At 58.1% G+C, this 20,893-nt stretch overlaps 1 protein-coding gene across 2 annotated transcripts; it reads right to left on the bottom strand.

Annotated features, from left to right (window-relative positions):
- Nucleotides 1-752: 752 nt before the first annotated feature.
- On the bottom strand, nt 753-20,056 carry SUPT16H (SPT16 homolog, facilitates chromatin remodeling subunit). 2 transcript variants are annotated; one of them, XM_075135315.1, is made up of 25 exons: nt 19,922-20,056; nt 17,915-18,085; nt 16,318-16,470; nt 16,092-16,238; nt 15,850-16,001; nt 14,370-14,542; nt 14,187-14,277; nt 14,030-14,103; nt 11,751-11,863; nt 11,587-11,652; nt 11,377-11,472; nt 11,173-11,288; nt 10,893-11,046; nt 9,453-9,580; nt 9,222-9,357; nt 8,489-8,615; nt 8,286-8,404; nt 8,040-8,165; nt 7,799-7,911; nt 5,471-5,546; nt 5,188-5,357; nt 4,983-5,112; nt 3,882-4,011; nt 1,013-1,090; nt 753-917 (listed from the first exon to the last, which is right to left on the bottom strand). In XM_075135315.1, exons 2-25 carry the CDS (start codon nt 18,047-18,049, stop codon nt 796-798), a joined length of 2,925 nt encoding a protein of 974 aa, XP_074991416.1. In that variant the 5' UTR covers nt 18,050-18,085; nt 19,922-20,056; the 3' UTR covers nt 753-795. The 2 variants fall into 2 exon arrangements, with proteins under 2 accessions (XP_074991416.1, XP_074991417.1); XM_075135316.1 differs by lacking the exons at nt 16,318-16,470; nt 17,915-18,085; nt 19,922-20,056 and having other exon boundaries at nt 15,850-15,997.
- Nucleotides 20,057-20,893: the final 837 nt, after the last annotated feature.

Below are 20,893 nucleotides of genomic sequence, written 5' to 3'. Positions count from 1 at the left end.
CCCCCAAATTATGGGGGAGAACCCCCCAAAATTTGGAGGGGGGACCCCCAAACTTAGAGAAGAACCCCAAAATTGTGAGAAGAACCCCCCAAATTTTGAGGAGATCCTCCAAATTTTGAGAAACCCCCCCCCAAATTTTGACGAGAACGCCAAAATTTTGATGAAAACCCCCCAAATTTGGAGGGGAACCCCAAAATCTTGAGAAGAACCCCCAAAATTTTGAGGAGAACCCCCAAAATTTTGAGAAGAACCCCCAAATTTTGAGGAAACCCCCCAAATTTTGCAGGAGAACCCCCAAATTCTGATGAAAACCCCAAATTACGGGGGAGAACCCCCCCAAATTTGGAGGGGAACCCCAAAATCTTGAGAAGAACCCCCCAAATTTTGAGGGGAACCCCAAAATCTTGAGGGGAACCCCCAAATTTTGAGGAGAACCCCCAAAATTTTGAGAACAACCCCCAAATTTTGAGGAAACCCCCCCAAATTTTGCAGGAGAACCCCCAAATTCTGATGAAAACCCCAAATTACGGGGGAGACCCCCCCCAAATTTGGAGGGGAACCCCAAAATCTTGAGAAGAACCCCCCAAATTTTGAGGGGAACCCCAAAATCTTGAGGGGAACCCCCAAATTTTGAGGGGAACCCCCAAATCTTGAGAGGAACCCCCCCCAAATTTTGAGAGGAACCCCCCGAAATTTCGCAGGAGGACCCCAAATTTTTTTCCCGGGGGCCCCCCCCCCAATTTTTCGGGGGGGGGGGGGGGGGGGAGGGAAGGGCGGGGGGAGGGGTTGTGTCCCCTACTTCCTCTTCTTTTTGGGGGGCCCCGGGTTGCGGGGGTGGGCGCCCCGCCCGGCGGGAGCCTTCCTCTTCCGGCTGCGGCCGTGCTCCTCCTCCTCCTCGTATTGGCTCTCGCGGTCAGCTGATGGGGAAGGGGGGGCGGGGTCAAGGGGGGTGGGGTCAAGGGGGGCCCCCCCCCCCCCAAATTTTGGGGGTCCCCCCACCCCTCGGCCTCACCTTTTCGAGCTTCTTCTTCCAGCTCGTCCCAGTCTTTGCCGCTCTCCTCCTCGCTGCCCAGGGACTCCTTGGAATATTCTGGAAGGGAGGGGGGGAGGGTGGCATCTCCCAGGGGTTGTGGTGGGCCCCCGTGGGGACGTGGTGGCCTCCGTGGGGACGTGGTGGCCCTCCATGGGGACCTGGTGGCCCCCATGGGGACGTGGTGGCCCCCGTGGGGACGTGGTGGCCCTCCATGGGGACCTGGTGGCCTCCATGGGGACGTGGTGGCCCTCCATGGGGACCTGGTGGCCTCCATGGGAACGTGGTGGCCTCCATGGGGATGTGGTGGCCTCCAAGGGGACATGGGTGGTATCTCCCAGGGGTTGTGGTGGCCTCCATGGGGACCTGGTGGCCTCCATGGGGACCTGGTGGCCTCCATGGGGATGTGGTGGCCTCCAAAGGGAGGTGGGTGGTATCTCCCAGGGGTTGTGGTGGGCCTCCATGGGGACGTGGTGGCCCTCCATGGGGACGTGGTGGCCTCCATGGGGACGTGGTGGCCTCCGTGGGGACGTGGTGGCCTCCAAGGGGACATGGGTGGTATCTCCCAGGGGTTGTGGTGGGCCCCCATGGGGACATGGTGGCCCTCCATGGGGACCTGGTGGCCTCCATGGGGATGTGGTGGCCTCCAAGGGGACCTGGTAGCCTCCATGGGGACCTGGTGGCCTCCATGGGGATGTGGTGGCCTCCAAGGGGACATGGGTGGTATCTCCCAGGGGTTGTGGTGGCCCTCCATGGGGACCTGGTGGTCCCCATGGGGACGTGGTGGCCTCCGTGGGGACGTGGTGGCCCTCCATGGGGACCTGGTGGCCTCCATGGGGATGTGGTGGCCTCCAAGGGGACATGGGTGGTATCTCCCAGGGGTTGTGGTGGCCTCCATGGGGACGTGGTGGCCCTCCATGGGGACCTGGTGGCCTCCAAGGGGACCTGGTGGCCCCCATGGGGACGTGGTGGCCTCCAAAGAGAGGTGGGTGGTATCTCCCAGGGGTTGTGGTGGGCCCCCGTGGGGACGTGGTGGCCTCCATGGGGACCTGGTGGCCCCCATGGGGACGTGGTGGCCTCCGTGGGGACGTGGTGGCCCCCATGGGGACGTGGTGGCCTCCAAAGGGAGGTGGGTGGTATCTCCCAGGGGTTGTGGTGGGCCCCCATGGGGACGTGGTGGCCCTCCATGGGGACCTGGTGGCCTCCATGGGGACGTGGTGGCCTCCATGGGGATGTGGTGGCCTCCAAGGGGACCTGGTGGCCTCCATGGGGACGTGGTGGCCTCCATGGGAATGTGGTGGCCTCCAAAGGGAGGTGGGTGGTATCTCCCAGGGGTTGTGGTGGGCCTCCGTGGGGACATGGTGGCCCTCCATGGGGACCTGGTGGCCCCCATGGGGACGTGGTGGCCTCCAAAGGGTTGTGGTGGGCCTCCATGGGGACGTGGTGGCCTCCAAAGGGAGGTGGGTGGTATCTCCCAGGGGTTGTGGTGGGCCCCCATGGGGACGTGGTGGCCCTCCATGGGGACCTGGTGGCCTCCAAGGGGACGTGGTGGCCCTCCATGGGGATGTGGTGGCCTCCATGGGGATGTGGTGGCCTCCAAGGGGACGTGGTGGCCTCCAAGGGGACCTGGTAGCCTCCATGGGGATGTGGTGGCCTCCAACGGGTTGTGGTGGCCTCCAAAGGGAGGTGGGTGGTATCTCCCAGGGGTTGTGGTGGGCCCCCGTGGGGACGTGGTGGCCTCCAAAGGGAGGTGGGTGGTATCTCCCAGGGGTTGTGGTGGCCCTCCATGGGGACGTGGTGGCCCCCATGGGGACGTGGTGGCCCTCCATGGGGACGTGGTGGCCTCCATGGGGATGTGGTGGCCTCCAAGGGGACCTGGTAGCCTCCATGGGGACGTGGTGGCCTCCATGGGGATGTGGTGGCCTCCAAAGGGAGGTGGGTGGTATCTCCCAGGGGTTGTGGTGGGCCTCCGTGGGGACATGGTGGCCCTCCATGGGGACCTGGTGGCCTCCATGGGGATGTGGTGGCCTCCAAGGGGACATGAGTGGTATCTTCCAGGGGTTGTGGTGGCCTCCATGGGGACGTGGTGGCCCTCCATGGGGATGTGGTGGCCTCCGTGGGGACCTGGTGGCCCTCCATGGGGATGTGGTGGCCTCCAAAGGGAGGTGGGTGGTATCTCCCAGGGGTTGTGGTGGGCCTCCATGGGGACGTGGTGGCCCCCATGGGGACGTGGTGGCCCTCCATGGGGACGTGGTGGCCTCCGTGGGGACCTGGTGGCCTCCAAGGGGACCTGGTGGCCCCCATGGGGACGTGGTGGCCTCCAAAGGGAGGTGGGTGGTATCTCCCAGGGGTTGTGGTGGGCCTCCATGGGGACGTGGTGGCCTCCATGGGGACGTGGTGGCCTTCAAGGGGACGTGGTGGCCCTCCATGGGGATGTGGTAGCCTCCACGGGGACGTGGTGGCCTCCAACGGGTTGTGGTGGCCGCCAAAGGGAGGGGGGTGGTATCTCCCAGGGGTTGTGGTGGGCCTCCATGGGGATGTGGTGGCCTCCATGGGGACGTGGTGGCCCACCATGGGGACCTGGTGGCCTCCATGGGGACGTGGTGGCCTCCAAAGGGAGGTGGGTGGTATCTCCCAGGGGTTGTAGTGGGCCTCCATGGGGACGTGGTGGCCTCCATGGGGATGTGGTGGCCTCCATGGTGTTGTGGTGGCCTCCATGGGGACGTGGTGGCCCCCATGGGGACGTGGTGGCCTCTTGAGGGACGGGCCACCCTCCTTGAGGACACCTCCTCCTCCTTCCGGCCACGATGACCTCCTCGGGGACGTGCCACCCCGCCCCCCCCCCACCCACCTGACTCCTCGGCCTCGGAGGAGTAATCTTCATCGCTGTCCTCCTCCTCCTCCTCGTAGTCCTCCTCCGAGGGGTTGAAGGTCTCGTCCTCCATCTCCGACTCGGACTCGCCCACCTCCGCGTCACTGCCCTGGGGACAGCGGGGGGAGGCGGTGGGGCCACCAAGGGTGGGGCCACCAAGGGTGGGGCCACCAGGGTGGGGCCACCCAAGGTGAGGACATCAAGGGTGGGGACAACCTGGAGGTGGGGCCACCAAGGGTGGGGCCACCCAAGGTGGGGACATCAAGGGTGGGGACAACCTGGAGAACCTGGGGGTGGGGCCACCAAGGGTGGGGCCACCAGGGTGGGGCCACCCAAGGTGGGGACATCAAGGGTGGGGACAACGTGGAGAACCTGGAGGTGGGGCCACCAGGGTGGGGCCACCAGGGTGGGGACGTCAGGGTGGGGCCACCCAAGGTGGGGACATCAAGGGTGGGGACAACCTGGAGAACCTGGGGGTGGGGCCACCAAGGGTGGGGCCACCAGGGTGGGGCCACCCAAGGTGAGGACATCAAGGGTGGCGACAACCTGGAGAACCTGGGGGTGGGGCCACCAAGGGTGGGGACAAGCTGGGGGTGGGGACAACCTGGGGGTGGAGCCACCAAGGGGTGGGGACAACCTGGAGAACCTGGGGGTGGGGCCACCAAGGGGTGGGGCCAACCTGGAGAACCTGGAGGTGGGGCCACCAAGGGGTGGGGCCAGCCTGGAGAACCTGGGGGTGGGGCCACCAAGGGGTGGGGCCAACCTGCAGAACCTGGGGGTGGGGCCACCAAGGGGTGGGGCCAACCTGCAGAACCTGGGGGTGGGGCCACCAAGGGGTGGGGCCACCAAGGGGTGGGGCCAACCTGCAGAACCTGGGGGTGGGGCCACCAAGGGGTGGGGCCACCAAGGGGTGGGGCCACCAAGGGGTGAGGCCAACCCGGAGAACCCGAAGCTGGGGCCACCAAGAGGTGGGGGGGGGGGGGGCCACCAAAAGGATTGGGGCCAACCTGGAGAAGCGGGAGGGCGGGGCCCCTCAAGGGGCGGGGCCCCCAAAGGGGTGGAGCCCCCAAGGGGCGGTACCTCGCCCTCGGGTTCCAGGAAGGACCATCCCCCTTGCTCAAAGAAGCCCTCGGGGTCATCCACGATGGTCTTCATGATCTTGGTCCAGTTGAGGGACTGGACGCCCTCCGTGTACTTGAGGTCACAGGAACTGGAGGAAGAAGAAGAAGGTGGTGGTGGTGGAGGAGGGGGGCGGGGCGAGGCGGGGGGAAGGGGCGGAGCCTACTTGAGCCACTCTTTGATTGGATCGAGGGAGGCGACGGGGATGGCGTTGATCATGGTGACCTTCTTGCTGTAGTCCTTGTAGACGATGACCATGTCGAAGTTCTTGAGGTGGAACTGGACCCGCTCGAAGTGGATCAGCTCCACCTCGTCCAAGGTCACCACGAAGGGGGGCTGGGGGGAGGGGGGGCGGGGCCATCAGCGGGGCAGCCCCCCCCCCCCAAAATTGGGGTGGTGTCCCCAGGTCCCACCCCCAAAACAAAGTTCTCGCCCTACCTCAAACTTACCCACTCGGTGCAGTTGACCAAGGCGCTGCTGGTGGGTTGGAGAAGGCAGGTGCTGCGGTACGGGGCGCCGTTGAAGCTGGGTGGGGGGGGGAGACCCCAAAAATGAGGAGGAGACCCCCAAAAAAAACCAGGAGAAGCCAAAAAAACAGGAGGAGAAGCCAAAAACCATCAGGATGTCCTCCAAAACCAGGAGGAGGCCCCAAAAAACCAGGAGGAGACCCCAAAAAACCAGGAGGAGACCCCAAAAAACCAGGAGGAGAAGCCAAAAAACCATGAGGAGACCCCAAAAAACCAGGAAGAGATCCCCATAAATCAGAAGGAGACCCCAAAAAACCAGGAGGAGAAGCCAGAAAACCATGAGGAGACCCCAAAAAACCAGGAGGAGACCCCAAAAACCATCAGGATGTCCTCCAAAACCAGGAGGAGGCCCCAAAAAACCAGGAGGAGACCCCAAAAAACCAGGAGGAGACCCCAAAAAACCAGGAGGAGAAGCCAAAAAACCATGAGGAGACCCCAAAAAACCAGGAGGACACCCCAAAAACCATCAGGATGTCCTCCAAAACCAGGAGGAGGCCTCAAAAAACCAGGAGGAGACCCCAAAAAACCAGGAAGAGATCCCCATAAATCAGAAGGAGACCCCAAAAAACCAGGAGGAGACCCCAAAAAGCATCAGGATGTCCCCCAAAAACCAGGAGGAGGCCTCAAAAAACCAGGAGGAGACCCCAAAAAACCAGGAGGAGAAGCCAAAAAACCAGGAGGAGACCCCAAAAAACAAGGAGGAGACCCCAAAAACCATCAGGATGTCCCCCAAAACCAGGAGGAGGCCTCAAAAAACCAGGAGGAGACCCCAAAAAACCAGGAGGAGAAGCCAAAAAACCAGGAGGAGACCCCAAAAAACCAGGAAGAGATCCCCATAAATCAGAAGGAGACCCCAAAAAACCAGGAGGAGACCCCAAAAACCATCAGGATGTCCTCCAAAACCAGGAGGAGGCCTCAAAAAACCAGGAGGAGAAGCCAAAAAACCAGGAGGAGACCCCAAAAAACCAGGAGGACACCCCAAAAACCATCAGGATGTCCCCCAAAACCAGGAGGAGGCCTCAAAAAACCAGGAGGAGACCCCAAAAAACAAGGAGGAGACCCCAAAAACCATCAGGATGTCCCCCAAAAACCAGGAGGAGGCCTCAAAAAACCAGGAGGAGACCCCCAAAAACGAGGAGGAAAGCCAAAAAACCATGAGGAGACCCCAAAAAACCAGGAGGAGACCCCCAAAACCATCAGGATGTCCCCAAAAAACCATGAGGAGACCCCAAAAAACCTTGAGAACACCCCAAAAAACCTTGAGAAGACCCCAAAAACCTTGAGGACACCCCAAAAAACCATGAGGACACCTAAAAAACCTTGAGGACACCCCAAAAAACCATGAGGACACCCAAAAAACCTTGAGAACACCTCAAAAAACCTTGAGGACACCTCAAAAAACCACGTGGAGCCCCCAAAAAACCTTGAAGCCACCTCAAAAACCCTGAGGAGCCCCCAAAAAACCTTGAGGACACCCAAAAAACCTTGAGGCCACCTCAAAAACCCTGAGGAGCCCCCAAAAAACCTTGAGGACACCTCAAAAAACCTTGAGGACACCTCAAAAAACCACGTGGAGCCCCCAAAAAACCTTGAGGCCACCTCAAAAACCCTGAGGAGCCCCCAAAAAACCTTGAGGACACCTCAAAAAACCTTGAGGACACCCAAAAAACCTTGAGGACACCTCAAAAACACCTGAGGAGCCCCCAAAAAACCTTGAGGACACCTCAAAAAACCTTGAGGCCACCTCAAAAACCCTGAGGAGCCCCCAAAAAACCTTGAGGACACCTCAAAAACACCTGAGGAGCCCCCAAAAAACCTTGAGGACACCTCAAAAAACCTTGAGGACACCTCAAAAAACCACGTGGAGACCCCAAAAAACCTTGAGGCCACCTCAAAAACCCTGAGGAGCCCCCAAAAAACCTTGAGGCCACCTCAAAAACACCTGAGGAGCCCCCAAAAAACCTTGAGGAGCCCCCAAAAAACCTTGAGGACACCTCAAAAAACCCCGTGGAGCCCCCAAAAAACCTCATGGACACCCCAAAAACCCTGAGGAGCCCCCAAAAAACCTTGAGGACACCCCAAAAAACCTTGAGGACACCCAAAAAACCTTGAGGCCACCTCAAAAAACCCCGTGGAGCCCCCAAAAAACCTCATGGACACCCCAAAAAACCTCATGGAGCCCCCAAAAAACCTCATGGACCCCCCAAAAACCCACCGCCTGGGGCAGGGGGGGGTTTGATCTCCACTTACCCCAGCTCCCGGAAGGGCACCTCGAACTCCAGCTCCTCCTTGGTGAGAGCTTCCACCTTCTCGATGAAGTTCTTGAAGGCCGTCTTCAACTTGTGGCGCATCTCCCGTTCCATCTTTGGAGGGACGGGGAAATAAAACGGGGGGGGGGTCACCCCCCAAATCGTGGTGGTCCCCCACCCGCCCCACCCCCCCCACCCAAAAAAAAAAAACCTTCTCAAGGACTTTGGTCCTTCAAAGGCACCTGCTCGGCGTAGAGGTCGTCGCGGTCGTGCATGTGTTGGTGTTTGCCCAAATCGGTGGTGATCTCCCCCACCTCCGTGTAGAACTGGACGTCCGTGTGGCGTTTCTTCCCGAACATGATGGCGTTCTGGGGAACCCCCCCCCCCACCCCGAGATGTCACCCGCTTTGTTCCTCTTCCACCCCCAAAAAAAAAAAAAAAAAACCAACCCCCAAAATGCCACCGGTTTTCCCCACCCAGAAGAAGACCTTGAGATGGAAATGGAGAACGATGATCATCTCCCCGTCGCAAGGTTGGAAGACGGCGTGTTTGATGTTGTTGTAGAGGATGTCCACCTTGTCTCCTCGCACCGAGGTGAAACGGAAACCTGAAGGTGGGGACAATTCAGGGTGACGTTGCCACCCCGCCCCCAGCCAACATCTCCAGAAGGTCCAAGCTGAAGGTCCGTTACCGTTGACGTGAGCTTCTAAAGAACCTTGCATCCTCTTCTGGGCGATGTTGGGGCGGATGTAGAGGTCCTTCAACTTGGGATTGCTCCGGTTGAGGTTGATGACCAAGGAATCTTGTTTGACGATGCCCTCGGAGAAGAGAGAGGAGAAGTTTTGGGGTGTCCTCAAGTTCTCAGAAGAAGCCCACCCCCCAAAAAAAAAAAAAAACAACCCTGAGGAGCCTCCAAAAAACCTCGAGGACACCCCAAAAAACCTTGAGGAGCCCCCAAAAACCCTGAGGAGCCCCCAAAAAACCTTGAGGAGACCCCAAAAAACCATGAGGACACCTCAAAAACTCTGAGGACACCCCAAAAAACCTTGAGGACACCCCAAAAAACCTTGAGGATGCCCAAAAAACCCTGTGGAGCCCCCAAAAAACCTTGAGGACACCCCAAAAAACCTTGAGGACACCTCAAAAAACCTTGAGGATGCCCAAAAAACCCTGTGGAGCCCCCAAAAAACCTTGAGGACACCCCAAAAAACCTTGAGGACACCTCAAAAAACCTTGAGGATGCCCAAAAAACCCTGTGGAGCCCCCAAAAAACCTTGAGGAGCCCCCAAAAAACCTTGAGGACACCCAAAAAACCCTGTGGAGCCCCCAAAAAACCTTGAGGACACCCCAAAAAACCTTGAGGACACCCCAAAAAACCCTGTGGAGCCCCCAAAAAACCTTGAGGACACCCCAAAAACCCTCACCTCCTTCTCCTTCTCCTCAGCTTCTCGGGTCTTGTAGCGTTTCTGGACCTCCTTGATGATACGAAAAGCGTTTTGAAGGTTGAGGGCCGGCACCGTCTGCTCGCCCGGGGTCTTCATGTTGGAGGCGCGATAGGTGCTACGAGAAGAAATCGGGGTGACCTTGAGGACCTCCCCCAAAAAGAGGTGTCCCCCCCCCCCCAAAAAAAAGAGGTCCCCATCGTGGTGGCTCACATCTCCTTGACGAAGGTGGCCTCGGGGTTGGGGAAGATGTTGCCCTCGTTGCGGCCCAAGGCGCTGCCCGGGCAGTAGAAGTTGATGCGGAGGTAGGTGTAGTCCCCTTCCACCGACATGCTGATGTTCTGCAGGAGAAGATCGGGGGGGGGGGCACCCCAAAAATCAAAGCGGGGGGGGGGGGGGGATCCCCCAAAAGTTTGGAGGGGGGAGAAGGTGGGGAGAAGGTTTCAGAAGAAAGGGTGGGGAGGGGAAGGTGGAGCGGAAAGGGTTGGGGGGGAAGGTTGAACCCCAAAAGCACCTTGGGTTGAAGGTGGGGAGAAGGTTGAACCCCAAAACACCAAGGGTGAGAAGGTTGAACCCCAAAACCACGTTGGGTTGAAGGTGGGGAGAAGGTTGAACCCCAAAACCACGTTGGGTTGAAGGTGGGAGAAGGTTGAACCCCAAAACCCCAAAGTCTCCAAGGTGGAGATCAACCTTCACCCCAAAACCTCAACGTTGGGGGTGAAGCTGCACCCCAAAACCCCAAAACCCCAACTTGGGGGTCAACCTTCACCCCAAAACCCCAACTTGGGGGTCAAGTTGCACCCCAAAACCCCAAAACCTCAATGTTGGAGGTCAACCTTCACCCCAAAACCCCAAAACCCCAACTTGGGGGTGAAGCTGCACCCCAAAACCCCAACTTGGAGGTCAAGCTGCACCCCAAAACCCCAACAACTCAACGTTGGGGTTGAAGCTGCACCCCAAAACCTCAACATCTCCAAGTTGGAGGTCAAGCTGCACCCCAAAACCCCAACAACTCAATGTTGGGGGTGAAGCTGCACCCCAAAACCCCAACATCTCCAAGTTGGAGGTCAAGCTGCACCCCAAAACCCCAACTTGGGGTCAACCTTCACCCCAAAACCCCAACAACTCAACGTTGGGGGTGAAGCTGCACCCCAAAACCCCAACATCTCCAAGTTGGAGGTCAACCTTCACCCCAAAACCCCAACTTGGGGGTCAGGCTGCACCCCAAAACCCCAAAACCTCAACGTTGGGGGTCAACCTTCACCCCAAAACCCCAAAACCCCAACTTGGGGGTCAAGTTGCACCCCAAAACCCCAAAACCTCAACGTTGGAAGTCAACCTTCACCCCAAAACCCCAACAACTCAACGTTGGTGGTGAAGCTGCACCCCAAAACCCCAACTTGGGGGTCAACCTTCACCCCAAAACCCCAACAACTCAACGTTGGTGGTGAAGCTGCACCCCAAAACCCCAACTTGGGAGTCAACCTTCACCCAAACCCCCCCCCCTCCAAGCTCCACATCTGCTCTCCAGGACCAGCTGGTCCCACCACATCCCTCCACCAGAACCGGGAGATCTTAGGGTGACTCGCTCGGGGTGAGGAATTTTGGGGTGTCCTGGAAAAGCGGGGGAGGGGGGGGGGGGGCGTCCCCCACCTTGATGGTGGCGATGTGGAAGGGGGTGGCGATGCCGAAGACGGGCATGATGACGGTCTCGTACTTCTTGTCGATGTAGATCTTCATCTCCCGGATGTGAGGTTCCTTGGGCATCAAAGCCGGGTTCTTGTAGGAGATGTTGGACTTCCGAGCTCTACCCCAAAAACGACATCACAGCCGTGATGTCACAAGAGGCCACCCACCCCCCCCCCCCCTAAAAAAACGGAGAAACCGTTTGACCAAATTTGGGGGGGGGGCGGGGCGATGGGGACAACGTTACTTTTGGATCTGCTGCTCGCCCTTCTGCTCCGTCAACCGCCGGCGGGCCTCTTCGTTGAGTTGAGCCGCCAACTCCTTCTGGTGGGCGCGGCGCTTCTCCTCCGCCGTCAGCTCGTTCTGGGAGGGGCCGAAATGACCTCAGAACCCCACCCCCCCCACCCCAAAAAATGAAGATTTTTGGGGGGGCCGGAAGAGGACAACTCACCCGCGTCCTCTCCGTCAGCAAAGCCGCCCGGGAGCTGCGACCGAGGAGATCTTCGGCTTCGTCCTTCTCTTCTTCTTCTTCTTCTTCGTCTTCGTTCTTTTTTTGGGGGGGAACCAGCGAAATTTGGGGGTTCAAAAAATTGGGCTGGGAATGAGGTCGTTTTTGCCCCAAATCGAGGGGAAATCCCCCCCCCCCCCGGGGCGGCGTCACCTTGAGGAAGATGCCGACGTTCTTCACCTTCTTCTTGACGGCGGTGAGGACGGTGGCGGGACCTTCCTGGAGGAAGACAGAGGGTGGGTTGAAGGAGCCCGGTGAATTAAGGGAAGGGGGTGTGGCTCCTCGTGGCTCCTCCCCCTGAAGGCCCGCCCACCCACCTCGTCCACCAGCACGGTGTCCCCGATGAACATGGCGTAGGTCCTCTCCTCCGGCTTCTTGCCTTCCTTGTTGGTCAAGTCGGAGAAGCCGACGTTGATGCTGAAGACCATCCCTGGGGGGGGGGGGGGGGGGAGGAAGAGGAGGGGACGGGGGCGGGGCGAGTTTGGGGGTGGGGGAGGGGAATTGGGGGGTGGGGGAGGAGAAGGTCGGGGTGGTGGGACAAGAATTTGGGGTGGTGGGACAAAATTTTGGGGGGGATGGGACAAAATTTGGGGTGGAAAAGGACAAATTTGGGTGGTGGGGCAAAGATTTGGGGTGGTGGGACAAGATTTTGGGGTGACGGGACAAAATTTGGGGTGGAAGAAGACAAATTTGGGGTCAAAAAGGACAAATTTTGGGGTGATGGGACAAAATTTTTGGGTGGTGGGACAAAATTTGGGGTGAAAGAGGATGAATTTGGGGTGGTGGGACAAAATTTGGGGTGGAAGAGGATGAATTTGGGGTGGTGGGACAAAATTTGGGGTGGTGGGACAAAATTTGGGGTGGAAGAGGATGAATTTGGGGTCAAAAAGGACAAATTTGGGGTGGTGGGACAAAATTTTGGGGCGATGGGACAAAATTTGGGGTGGAAATGGACAAATTTGGGTGGTGGGGCAAAGATTTGGGGTGGTGGGACAAGATTTTGGGGTGACGGGACAAAATTTGGGGTGGAAGAAGACAAATTTGGGGTCAAAAAGGACAAAATTTGGGGTGGTGGGACAAAATTTTTGGGTGGTGGGACAAAATTTGGGGTGGTGGGACAAAATTTTTGGGTGGTGGAACAAAATTTGGGGTGGAAGAAGACAAATTTGGGGTTAAAAAGGACAAAATTTGGGGTGGTGGGACAAAATTTTGGGTAGTGGCACAAAATTTTTGGGTGATGGGACAAAATTTGGGGTGAAAGAGGATGAATTTGGGGTGGTGGGACAAAATTTGGGGTGGAAGAGGATGAATTTGGGGTGGTGGGACAAAATTTGGGGTGGAAGAGGATGAATTTGGGGTGGTGGGACAAAATTTGGGGTGGTGGGACAAAATTTGGGGTGGAAGAGGATGAATTTGGGGTCAAAAAGGACAAATTTTGGGTGGTGGGACAAAATTTTGGGGCGATGGGACAAAATTTGGGGTGGAAATGGACAAATTTGGGTGGTGGGGCAAAAATTTGGGGTGGTGGGACAAGATTTTGGGGTGACGGGACAAAATTTGGGGTGGAAGAAGACAAATTTAGGGTCAAAAAGGACAAAATTTGGGGTGATGGGACAAAATTTTTGGGTGGTGGGACAAAATTTTTGGGTGATGGGACAAAATTTGGGGTGAAAGAGGATGAATTTGGGGTCAAAAAGGACAAATTTGGGTGGTGGGGCAAAAATTTGGGGTGGTGGGACAAGATTTTGGGGTGACGGGACAAAATTTGGGGTGGAAGAAGACAAATTTGGGGTCAAAAAGGACAAATTTTGGGGTGGTGAGACAAAATTTGGGGTGGTGGGACAAAATTTTTGGGTGGTGGAACAAAATTTGGGGTGGTGGGACAAGATTTTTGGGTGATGGGACAAAATTTGGGGTGAAAGAGGATGAATTTGGGGTGGTGGGACAAAATTTGGGGTGGTGGGACAAAATTTGGGGTGGAAGAGGATGAATTTGGGGTCAAAAAGGACAAATTTTGGGTGGTGGGACAAAATTTTTGGGTGGTGGGACAAAATTTGGGGTAGAAGAGGACAAATTTGGGTGGTGGGACAAAAATTTGGGGTGGTGGGACAAGATTTTGGGGTGATGGGACAAAATTTGGGGTGAAAGAGGATGAATTTGGGGTAGAAGAGCACAAATTTGAGGTCAAAAAGGACAAAATTTGGGTGGTGGGACAAAATTTTGGGGTGGAAAAGGACAAATTTGGGGTCAAAAAGGACAATTTTGGGGTGGTGGGAAAAAATTTGGGGTGGAAGAGAACAATCGTGGGGTGGTGGGACAAATTTTGGGGTGGAAAAGGAGAAATTTTGGGTGGAGGAGGACACTTTGGGGTGGAAGAGGACCTCTTTGGGGTAGAAGACGACCTCTTTGGGGTGGAAGAGGACACTTTGGGGTGGAAGAGGACCTCTTTGGGGTGGAAGAGGACCTCTTTGGGGTGGAAGAGGACACTTTGGGGTGGAAGAGGACCTCTTTGGGGTGGAAGAGGACCTCTTTGGGGTGGAAGAGGACACTTTGGGGTGGAAGAGGACCACTCGAAGTGGGGTGAAGTGCTCCTCACCCTTCTTCAGCCGGTGTTGGTTCTTGCTGTTGATGACCAAGGAGCCCTCCCTGAACTCGATGCCCATGGCGAAGCTGGGGAGATACGGACCGAAGGACCATCAGAAGGTCCCCGACCTCCCGACGCCTATCCCACCCCCAAAACTCCCCATATTCACCCCAAATTCTTGGTGATCTTGCTCAACAACTCTGGCTTCTGCTTCTTCACCACGTCCATCACGGCGCCGTAGACGTCGCAGAGCTTGGTTCCTGGAAGAACAAGATGTCACCACGGGGTTGGTGTCCACGGCGGATCTTGAGGAGCTCCAAGAACCCCGGAGAACTTCAAGGTTGGTCCTCACCGTGTCGCATCTCCTTCAACATCTCCTCCTGGAGCTGGAGGAGGAAGGCGTAGTGATCTTGCATCTCCTGAGGTGGATCCACCATCAAGGTCCTCACCAGGTTGGAGCAGTAGGACTTGTAACGGATGCCCATGGCGCAGGTGATGGCCCCGAAGTGCATGTGGTTCTTGTCGCTACGTGGTGGGACGGCAAAATTTGGGGGGTCACCTCGGTGTCTCCACCCCGAATTGGACGTAGGGACTTGTTTTTGGGGGGGTGACCACCCCATTTTGGCCTTTTTGGAGAAAAATTGTCCTTTTTTTGAGAAGAAATCACCTGTTATGGACTTTTTTTGGGGCAACCAACCCTTTTTGGAGAAGAATTGTCCTTTTTTTGAGGAGAAATCACCCGTTATGGAGTTTTTTGGGGGGTGACCACCACCTTTAGGACTTTTTGGAGAAAAAATGTCCATTTTTGAGGGAAAATCACCCGTTGTGGACTTTTTTTGGGGGGCAACCAACCCTCTTTTGGACTTTCTGGAGAAGAATTGTCCTTTTTTTGAGGAGAAATCACCCTTTATGGACTTTTTTTGGGGGGTGACCACCACCTTTAGGACTTTTTGGAGAAGATTTATCCTTTTTTGGAGGGAAAATCACCCGTTGTGGACTTGGTTTTGGGGGTGACCACCACCTTTAGGACTTTTTGGAGAAGATTTATCCTTTTTTGGAGGGAAAATCACCCGTTGTGGACTTTTTTTGGGGGGCAACCAACCCTTTTGGGAGTTTTTGGAGAAGAATTGTCTTTTTTTTGAGGAGAAATCACCCGTGATGGACATTTTTGGGGGCGACCACCCCGTTTAGGACTTTTTGGAGAAAAATTGTCCTTTTTTTGAGGAGAAATCACCCTTTATGGACTTTTTTTGGGGGGTGACCACCCCTTTTTGGAGTTTTTGGAGAAGATTTATCCTTTTTTTGAGGGAAAATCACCCGTTATGGACTTTTTTGGGGGGCAACCAACCCTTTTTAGACCTTCTGGAGAAGAATTGTCCTTTTTTTGAGGAGAAATCACCCATTATGGACTTTTTTGGGGGGGTGACCACCCCGTTTAGGACTTTTTGGAGAAGATTTGTCCTTTTTTTGAGGGAAAATCACCCGTTATGGACTTGTTTTTGGGGGTGACCACCACCTTTAGGACTTTTTGGAGAAGATTTATCCTTTTTTTGAGGGAAAATCACCCATTATGGACGTTTTTTGGGGGGTGACCACCCCATTTTGGACTTTTTGGAGATGATTTATCCTTTTTTTGAGGAGAAATCACCCGTTATGGACGTTTTTTGGGGGGTGACCACCACCTTTAGGAGTTTTTGGAGAAGATTTCTCCTTTTTTTGAGGGAAAATCACCCGTCATGGACTTGTTTTTGGGGGGCGACCAACCCTTTTTGGACTTTCTGGAGAAGAATTGTCCCCCTCCCCCCGCCCCCAAATCTGGGGTCCCCCCAAACCTGACGACGCTGAACTTGAGGTTGTAGTTGCCCCCGCTCTGGATGATGGGTGGGTAACACATCTCCACCGCCGAGGGGTCGGCACCCGCCAGGTACTTCTTCTCCTCGATGGCCTTCTCCACCGATTCGGCCAATTTACTGTGTCGGACTTTCTGGGAGGGATGACATCGTTATGACATCACCCGAGCTTCTCATCTTCTTTTGGATTCCACCCAATCCCCCCAAAACCGACGTTCCCCGACCTCATCGGCGTCAACGATCTCCATCACCCGTTCTTTGAAGAACTTGGTGAAGACCTCGGAGGTGATGGAGGCCGCCTTGCGCATCAAGTTGAGTTCGCCGTCTTCTTTGGCCGCCATGGTGTAGGCCACCACGGCGCTGATGTCCACCTGGCGAAGGACAACGTCGAGGAGATATCAAGGTAGGCTCCCCGTAAAGGAGATTAAGGGTGGTGGGACCTCCTCGGACCTTCTCGAAGCCCTCCTTGCTGAGACAATCGTTCCAGCTCTTCATGAAGTCACCGGGGAACTTGTCCTTGCTGAAGACGCCGATGCGTTTCCCACCCTTGCTGGCCTTCAAAGCTTCGATCATCTTCTCAAAGTTGGCTTTGTTGCTCTCGTTCTGAACCAAAAAGAGGAGAAACGGGGAAAAAAAAGATCTCCACTGAGGTCTTCTTCATCCACCGGGTCACCCCTGGGGTCAACCACGTTGCCCGGCCTCTGTCTCATCTCCCTATCTCCATCTCTAGCTCCATCCCACCTCCAACCTCCATCTTCAGACCTTCACCTTCCTCCTAACTCCACCTCCACCATCATCTTCACCTCCACCCCCACGTCACCTTCAGCTTCCTCCCATCTCCACCTCCATCCCACCACCTCCACCATCTCTACGTCCATCCCCCCATCTCCACCTCCACCTCCATGCCCATACCACCTCCACCTTCATCTCCACCTCCATCTTCACGCCTTCATCTTCCTCCCGCCTCCACCTCCACCTCCATCCCACCACCTCCACCTCCATCCCACCTCCATCTTCACACCTTCGTCTTCCTCCCAACTCCACCTCCACCTTCTCCACCTCCACCATCTCCACCTCCACCCCACCTTCTCCATGTCCATCTCCATCATCTCCACGTCCATTCCACCGTCTCCATCTCCACCATCTCCACCTCCACGTCCGTCCCACCATCTCCATCCCACCTTCTCCACCTCCATCTCCACCATCTCCACCTCCACCCCACCATCTCCATCCCCACCACCTCCACCTTCACCACCTCTACCTTCACCATCTCCACTCCACCGTCTCCACGTCCATCCCACCTTCTCCACGTCCACCTCCATCCCACCATCTCCACCTCCACCTCCACCCCATCATCTCCACCTTCACCATCTCCACGTCCACCTCCATCCCACCATTTCCATCTCCATCATCTCCACCTCCACCCCATCTCCACCTCCATCCCACCATCTCCACCCCCATCATCTCCACCTTCACCCCACCATCTCCACCTCCACCTCCATCCCACCTTCTCCACCTCCATCCCACCATCTCCACCACCATCTCCACCTCCACCCCACCATCTCCACCTCCACCTCCATCCCACCTTCTCCACCTCCATCCCACCATCTCCACCTCCATCCCACCATCTCCACCTCCACCTCCACCTCCATCCCACCATCTCCACCTCCACCCCACCATCTCCACCTCCACCCCATCATCTCCACGTCCACCCCATCATCTCCACCTCCACCCCACCATCTCCACGTCCACCCCATCATCTCCATCTCCATCCCACCATCTCCACCTCCACCTCCATCCCATCATCTCCACCTTCACCATCTCCACGTCCATCCCACCTTCTCCACGTCCACCTCCACCCCACCATCTCCACCTCCATCATCTCCACCTTCACCCCACCATCTCCACCTCCACCCCACCGCCTCCAACTCCACCCCACCATCTCCACCTCCATCATCTCCACCTTCACCCCACCATCTCCACCACCACCTCCACCTCCACCCCACCTTCTCCACCTCCACCCCACCGCCTCCACCCCCCTCCTCACCTTCTCCCGCACGAGGAGGGTGATGGTGGGGACGCCGTTGGCGCTCTCCCCGCCTTTGCTGTGGGCCACCTGCTTGAGGAACTCCACCTTCTTCTTGCTGGCCATGAAGAGGATCTTCTCCTCGCAGAACACCATGATGGTGTCCGTCAGCTCGTAGCCGAAGAGCCACGTCTGGGGGGGGGCGGGGCGTTAGCCAAGCGGGGGGGGGCGAGGTGGCCACCCAAGGGTGGTAGGACCCCCCCCAAGGGTGGTGGGACCCATAAGGGTGGTGGGAGCCCACCCAAGGGTGGTGGGACCCATAAAGGTGGTGGGAGTCCCCAAAGGGGGGGTGGGATCCATGAGGGTGGTGGGACCCAACCCAACCATGGTGGGACCCCAGAAGTGGTGGTGGGGCCCCAAAAGTGGTGGTGGAGCCCCAAAAGTGGTGGTGGGCCCCCACCCAAGGGTGGTGGGACCCCAAAAGTGGTGGTGGGACCCCCCAAGGGTGCTGGAACCCCCCTAAACGTGGTGGTGGGAACCCCAAGAGTGGTGGGACCCAACCCAACCATGGTGGGACCCCACCCAAGGGTGGTGGGACCCCAAAAGTGGTGGTGGGACCCCCCAAGGGTGCTGGAACCCCCCTAAACGTGGTGGTGGGAGCCCCAAGAGTGGTGGGACCCAACCCAACCATGGTGGGACCCCAAAAGTGGTGGTGGGACCCCAAAAGTGGTGGTGGGACCCCCCAAGGGTGCTGGAACCCCCCTAAACGTGGTGGTGGTAGCCCCAAGAGTGGTGGGACCCAACCCAACCATGGTGGGACCCCAAAAATGGTGGTGGGACCCCAAAAGTGGTGGTGGGACCCCCCAAAAGTGCTGGAACCCCCCTAAACGTGGTGGTGGGAGCCCCAAGAGTGGTGGGACCCAACCCAACCATGGTGGGACCCCAAAAGTGGTGGTGGGACCCCAAAAGTGGTGGTGGGACCCCCCAAGGGTGCTGGAACCCCCCTAAACGTGGTGGTGGTAGCCCCAAGAGTGGTGGGACCCAACCCAACCATGGTGGGACCCCAAAAATGGTGGTGGGACCCCAAAAGTGGTGGTGGGACCCCCCAAAAGTGCTGGAACCCCCCTAAACGTGGTGGTGGGAGCCCCAAGAGTGGTGGGACCCAACCCAACCATGGTGGGACCCCAAAAATGGTGGTGGGACCCCAAAAGTGGTGGTGGGACCCCCCAAGGGTGCTGGAACCCCCCTAAACGTGGTGGTGGGAGCCCCAAGAGTGGTGGGACCCAACCCAACCATGATGGGACCCCGAAAGTGATGGTGGGACCCCACCCAAGGGTGGTGGGACCCCAAAAGTGGTGGTGGGACCCCCCAAGGGTGCTGGAACCCCCCTAAACGTGGTGGTGGGAGCCCCAAGAGTGGTGGGACCCAACCCAACCATGGTGGGACCCCAAAAGTGGTGGTGGGACCCCAAAAGTGGTGGTGGGACCCCCCAAGGGTGCTGGGACCCCCCTAAATGTGGTGGTGGGAGCCCCAAGAGTGGTGGGACCCAACCCAACCATGGTGGGACCCCAAAAGTGGTGGTGGGACCCCAAAAGTGGTGGTGGGACCCCCCAAGCGTGCTGGAACCCCCCTAAACGTGGTGGTGGGAGCCCCAAGAGTGGTGGGACCCAACCCAACCATGGTGGGACCCCAAAAGTGATGGTGGGACCCCACCCAAGGGTGGTAGGACCCCAAAAGTGGTGGTGGGACCCCACCCAAGGGTGGTGGGACCCCCCAAGGGTGGTGGGACCCCCCTAAACGTGGTGGTGGGACCCCATCCAAGGGTGGTGGGACCTTCAAGGGTGATGGAACCCCACCCAAGGGTGGTGGGACCCCAAAAATGGTGGTGGGACCCTACGCAGGGGTGGTGGGACCCCAAGGGTGGTGGCGGGACCCTTAAGAGTGATGAGACCCCCCAAAAATGGAAGTGGGACCCCCAAGGGTGGGTGGGACCCCCCAAAAGCGCCCCCCCGCCCCCCCCCGACCCACCTGCAGGGCGGTGGACTTGGCGTAGACGATCTCCTCGTCCACCCCCACCGACACCACGATGGCGTCCACCCCCCCGTACTCCTCCTCCCCCTTCTGCCGAGAGACGGGGGAGGGGCAGCGCCGTCACCCCCCCCCTGCTGCCTCCCCTCCCCCCCCTCCCCAAACATCCCCCTCCCCCCAAGCCCTGGGAACCCCCCACGAGGGTCCCCCCATCCCTGTGCCCCTCCCCCATCCCTGTGACACCCCCCCGGCCCCTCCCCCATCCCTATAACCCCCCCTCAGGCCCTCCCCCCACACCCTAAACCCCCCCAAAGCCCCTCCCCCACACCCTAATCCCCTCCCCCCCAACATAAGTCCCTCTCAGGCCCCTCCCCCACCCCATATCCGCCCCAAAGCCCCTCCCCCACGCCCCAACCCTCCCCCGCAGGCCCCTCCCCCACAACAGAAACCCCTCTCAGGCCCCTCCCCCACCCCAAACCCCTCCTCACGCCCCTCCCCCACCCCATAACCCCCCCCAAAGCCCCTCCCCCACCCCAAACCCCTCCTCACGGCCCTCCCCCGCCCCATAACCCCCCAAAGCCCCTCCCCCACGCCCTAAACCCCCTCCCCGGACCCTTCCCCCCCCCATAACGTCTCCTCAGACCCCTCCCCCACCCCATACCCCCCCCTCAGGCCCTTCCCTCACCCTAACCCCCCCCAAACCCCTCCCCCACCCCGTATCTCCCCCAAAGCCCCTCCCCCACGCCCTAAATCCCCTCCCCCCCCCATAACGCCTCCTCAGGCCCCTCCCCCACCCCATATCCCCCCCCAAGCCCCTCCCCCACCCCATAACCCCCCCCCCTCAGGCCCTTCCCTCACCCTAAACCCCCCCCCAACCCCCCCCCCCACCCCATAACCCCCCCAAAGCCCCTCCCCCACGCCCTAAACCCCCTCCCCGGACCCCTCCCCCCCCCATAACGCCTCCTCAGGCCC

Source organism: Calonectris borealis, chromosome 38 (assembly GCF_964195595.1).
Source record: "Calonectris borealis chromosome 38, bCalBor7.hap1.2, whole genome shotgun sequence".
Taxonomy (NCBI): Eukaryota; Metazoa; Chordata; class Aves; order Procellariiformes; family Procellariidae; genus Calonectris; species Calonectris borealis.
This window is presented reverse-complemented; position numbering and strand designations above follow the sequence as displayed.

Coding starts and splice junctions, on each gene's coding strand:
- SUPT16H (XM_075135315.1), bottom strand. CDS start 18,049: ATGGTGTTCTGCGAGGAGAAGATCCTCTTCATGGCCAGCAAGAAGAAG. Junction 16,002..16,091: donor AGATCGTTGACGCCGATGAG/GTCGGGGAACGT, acceptor CATCCCTCCCAG/AAAGTCCGACACAGTAAATT. Junction 4,012..4,982: donor TCCTGGAACCCGAGGGCGAG/GTACCGCCCCTT, acceptor CGCTGTCCCCAG/GGCAGTGACGCGGAGGTGGG.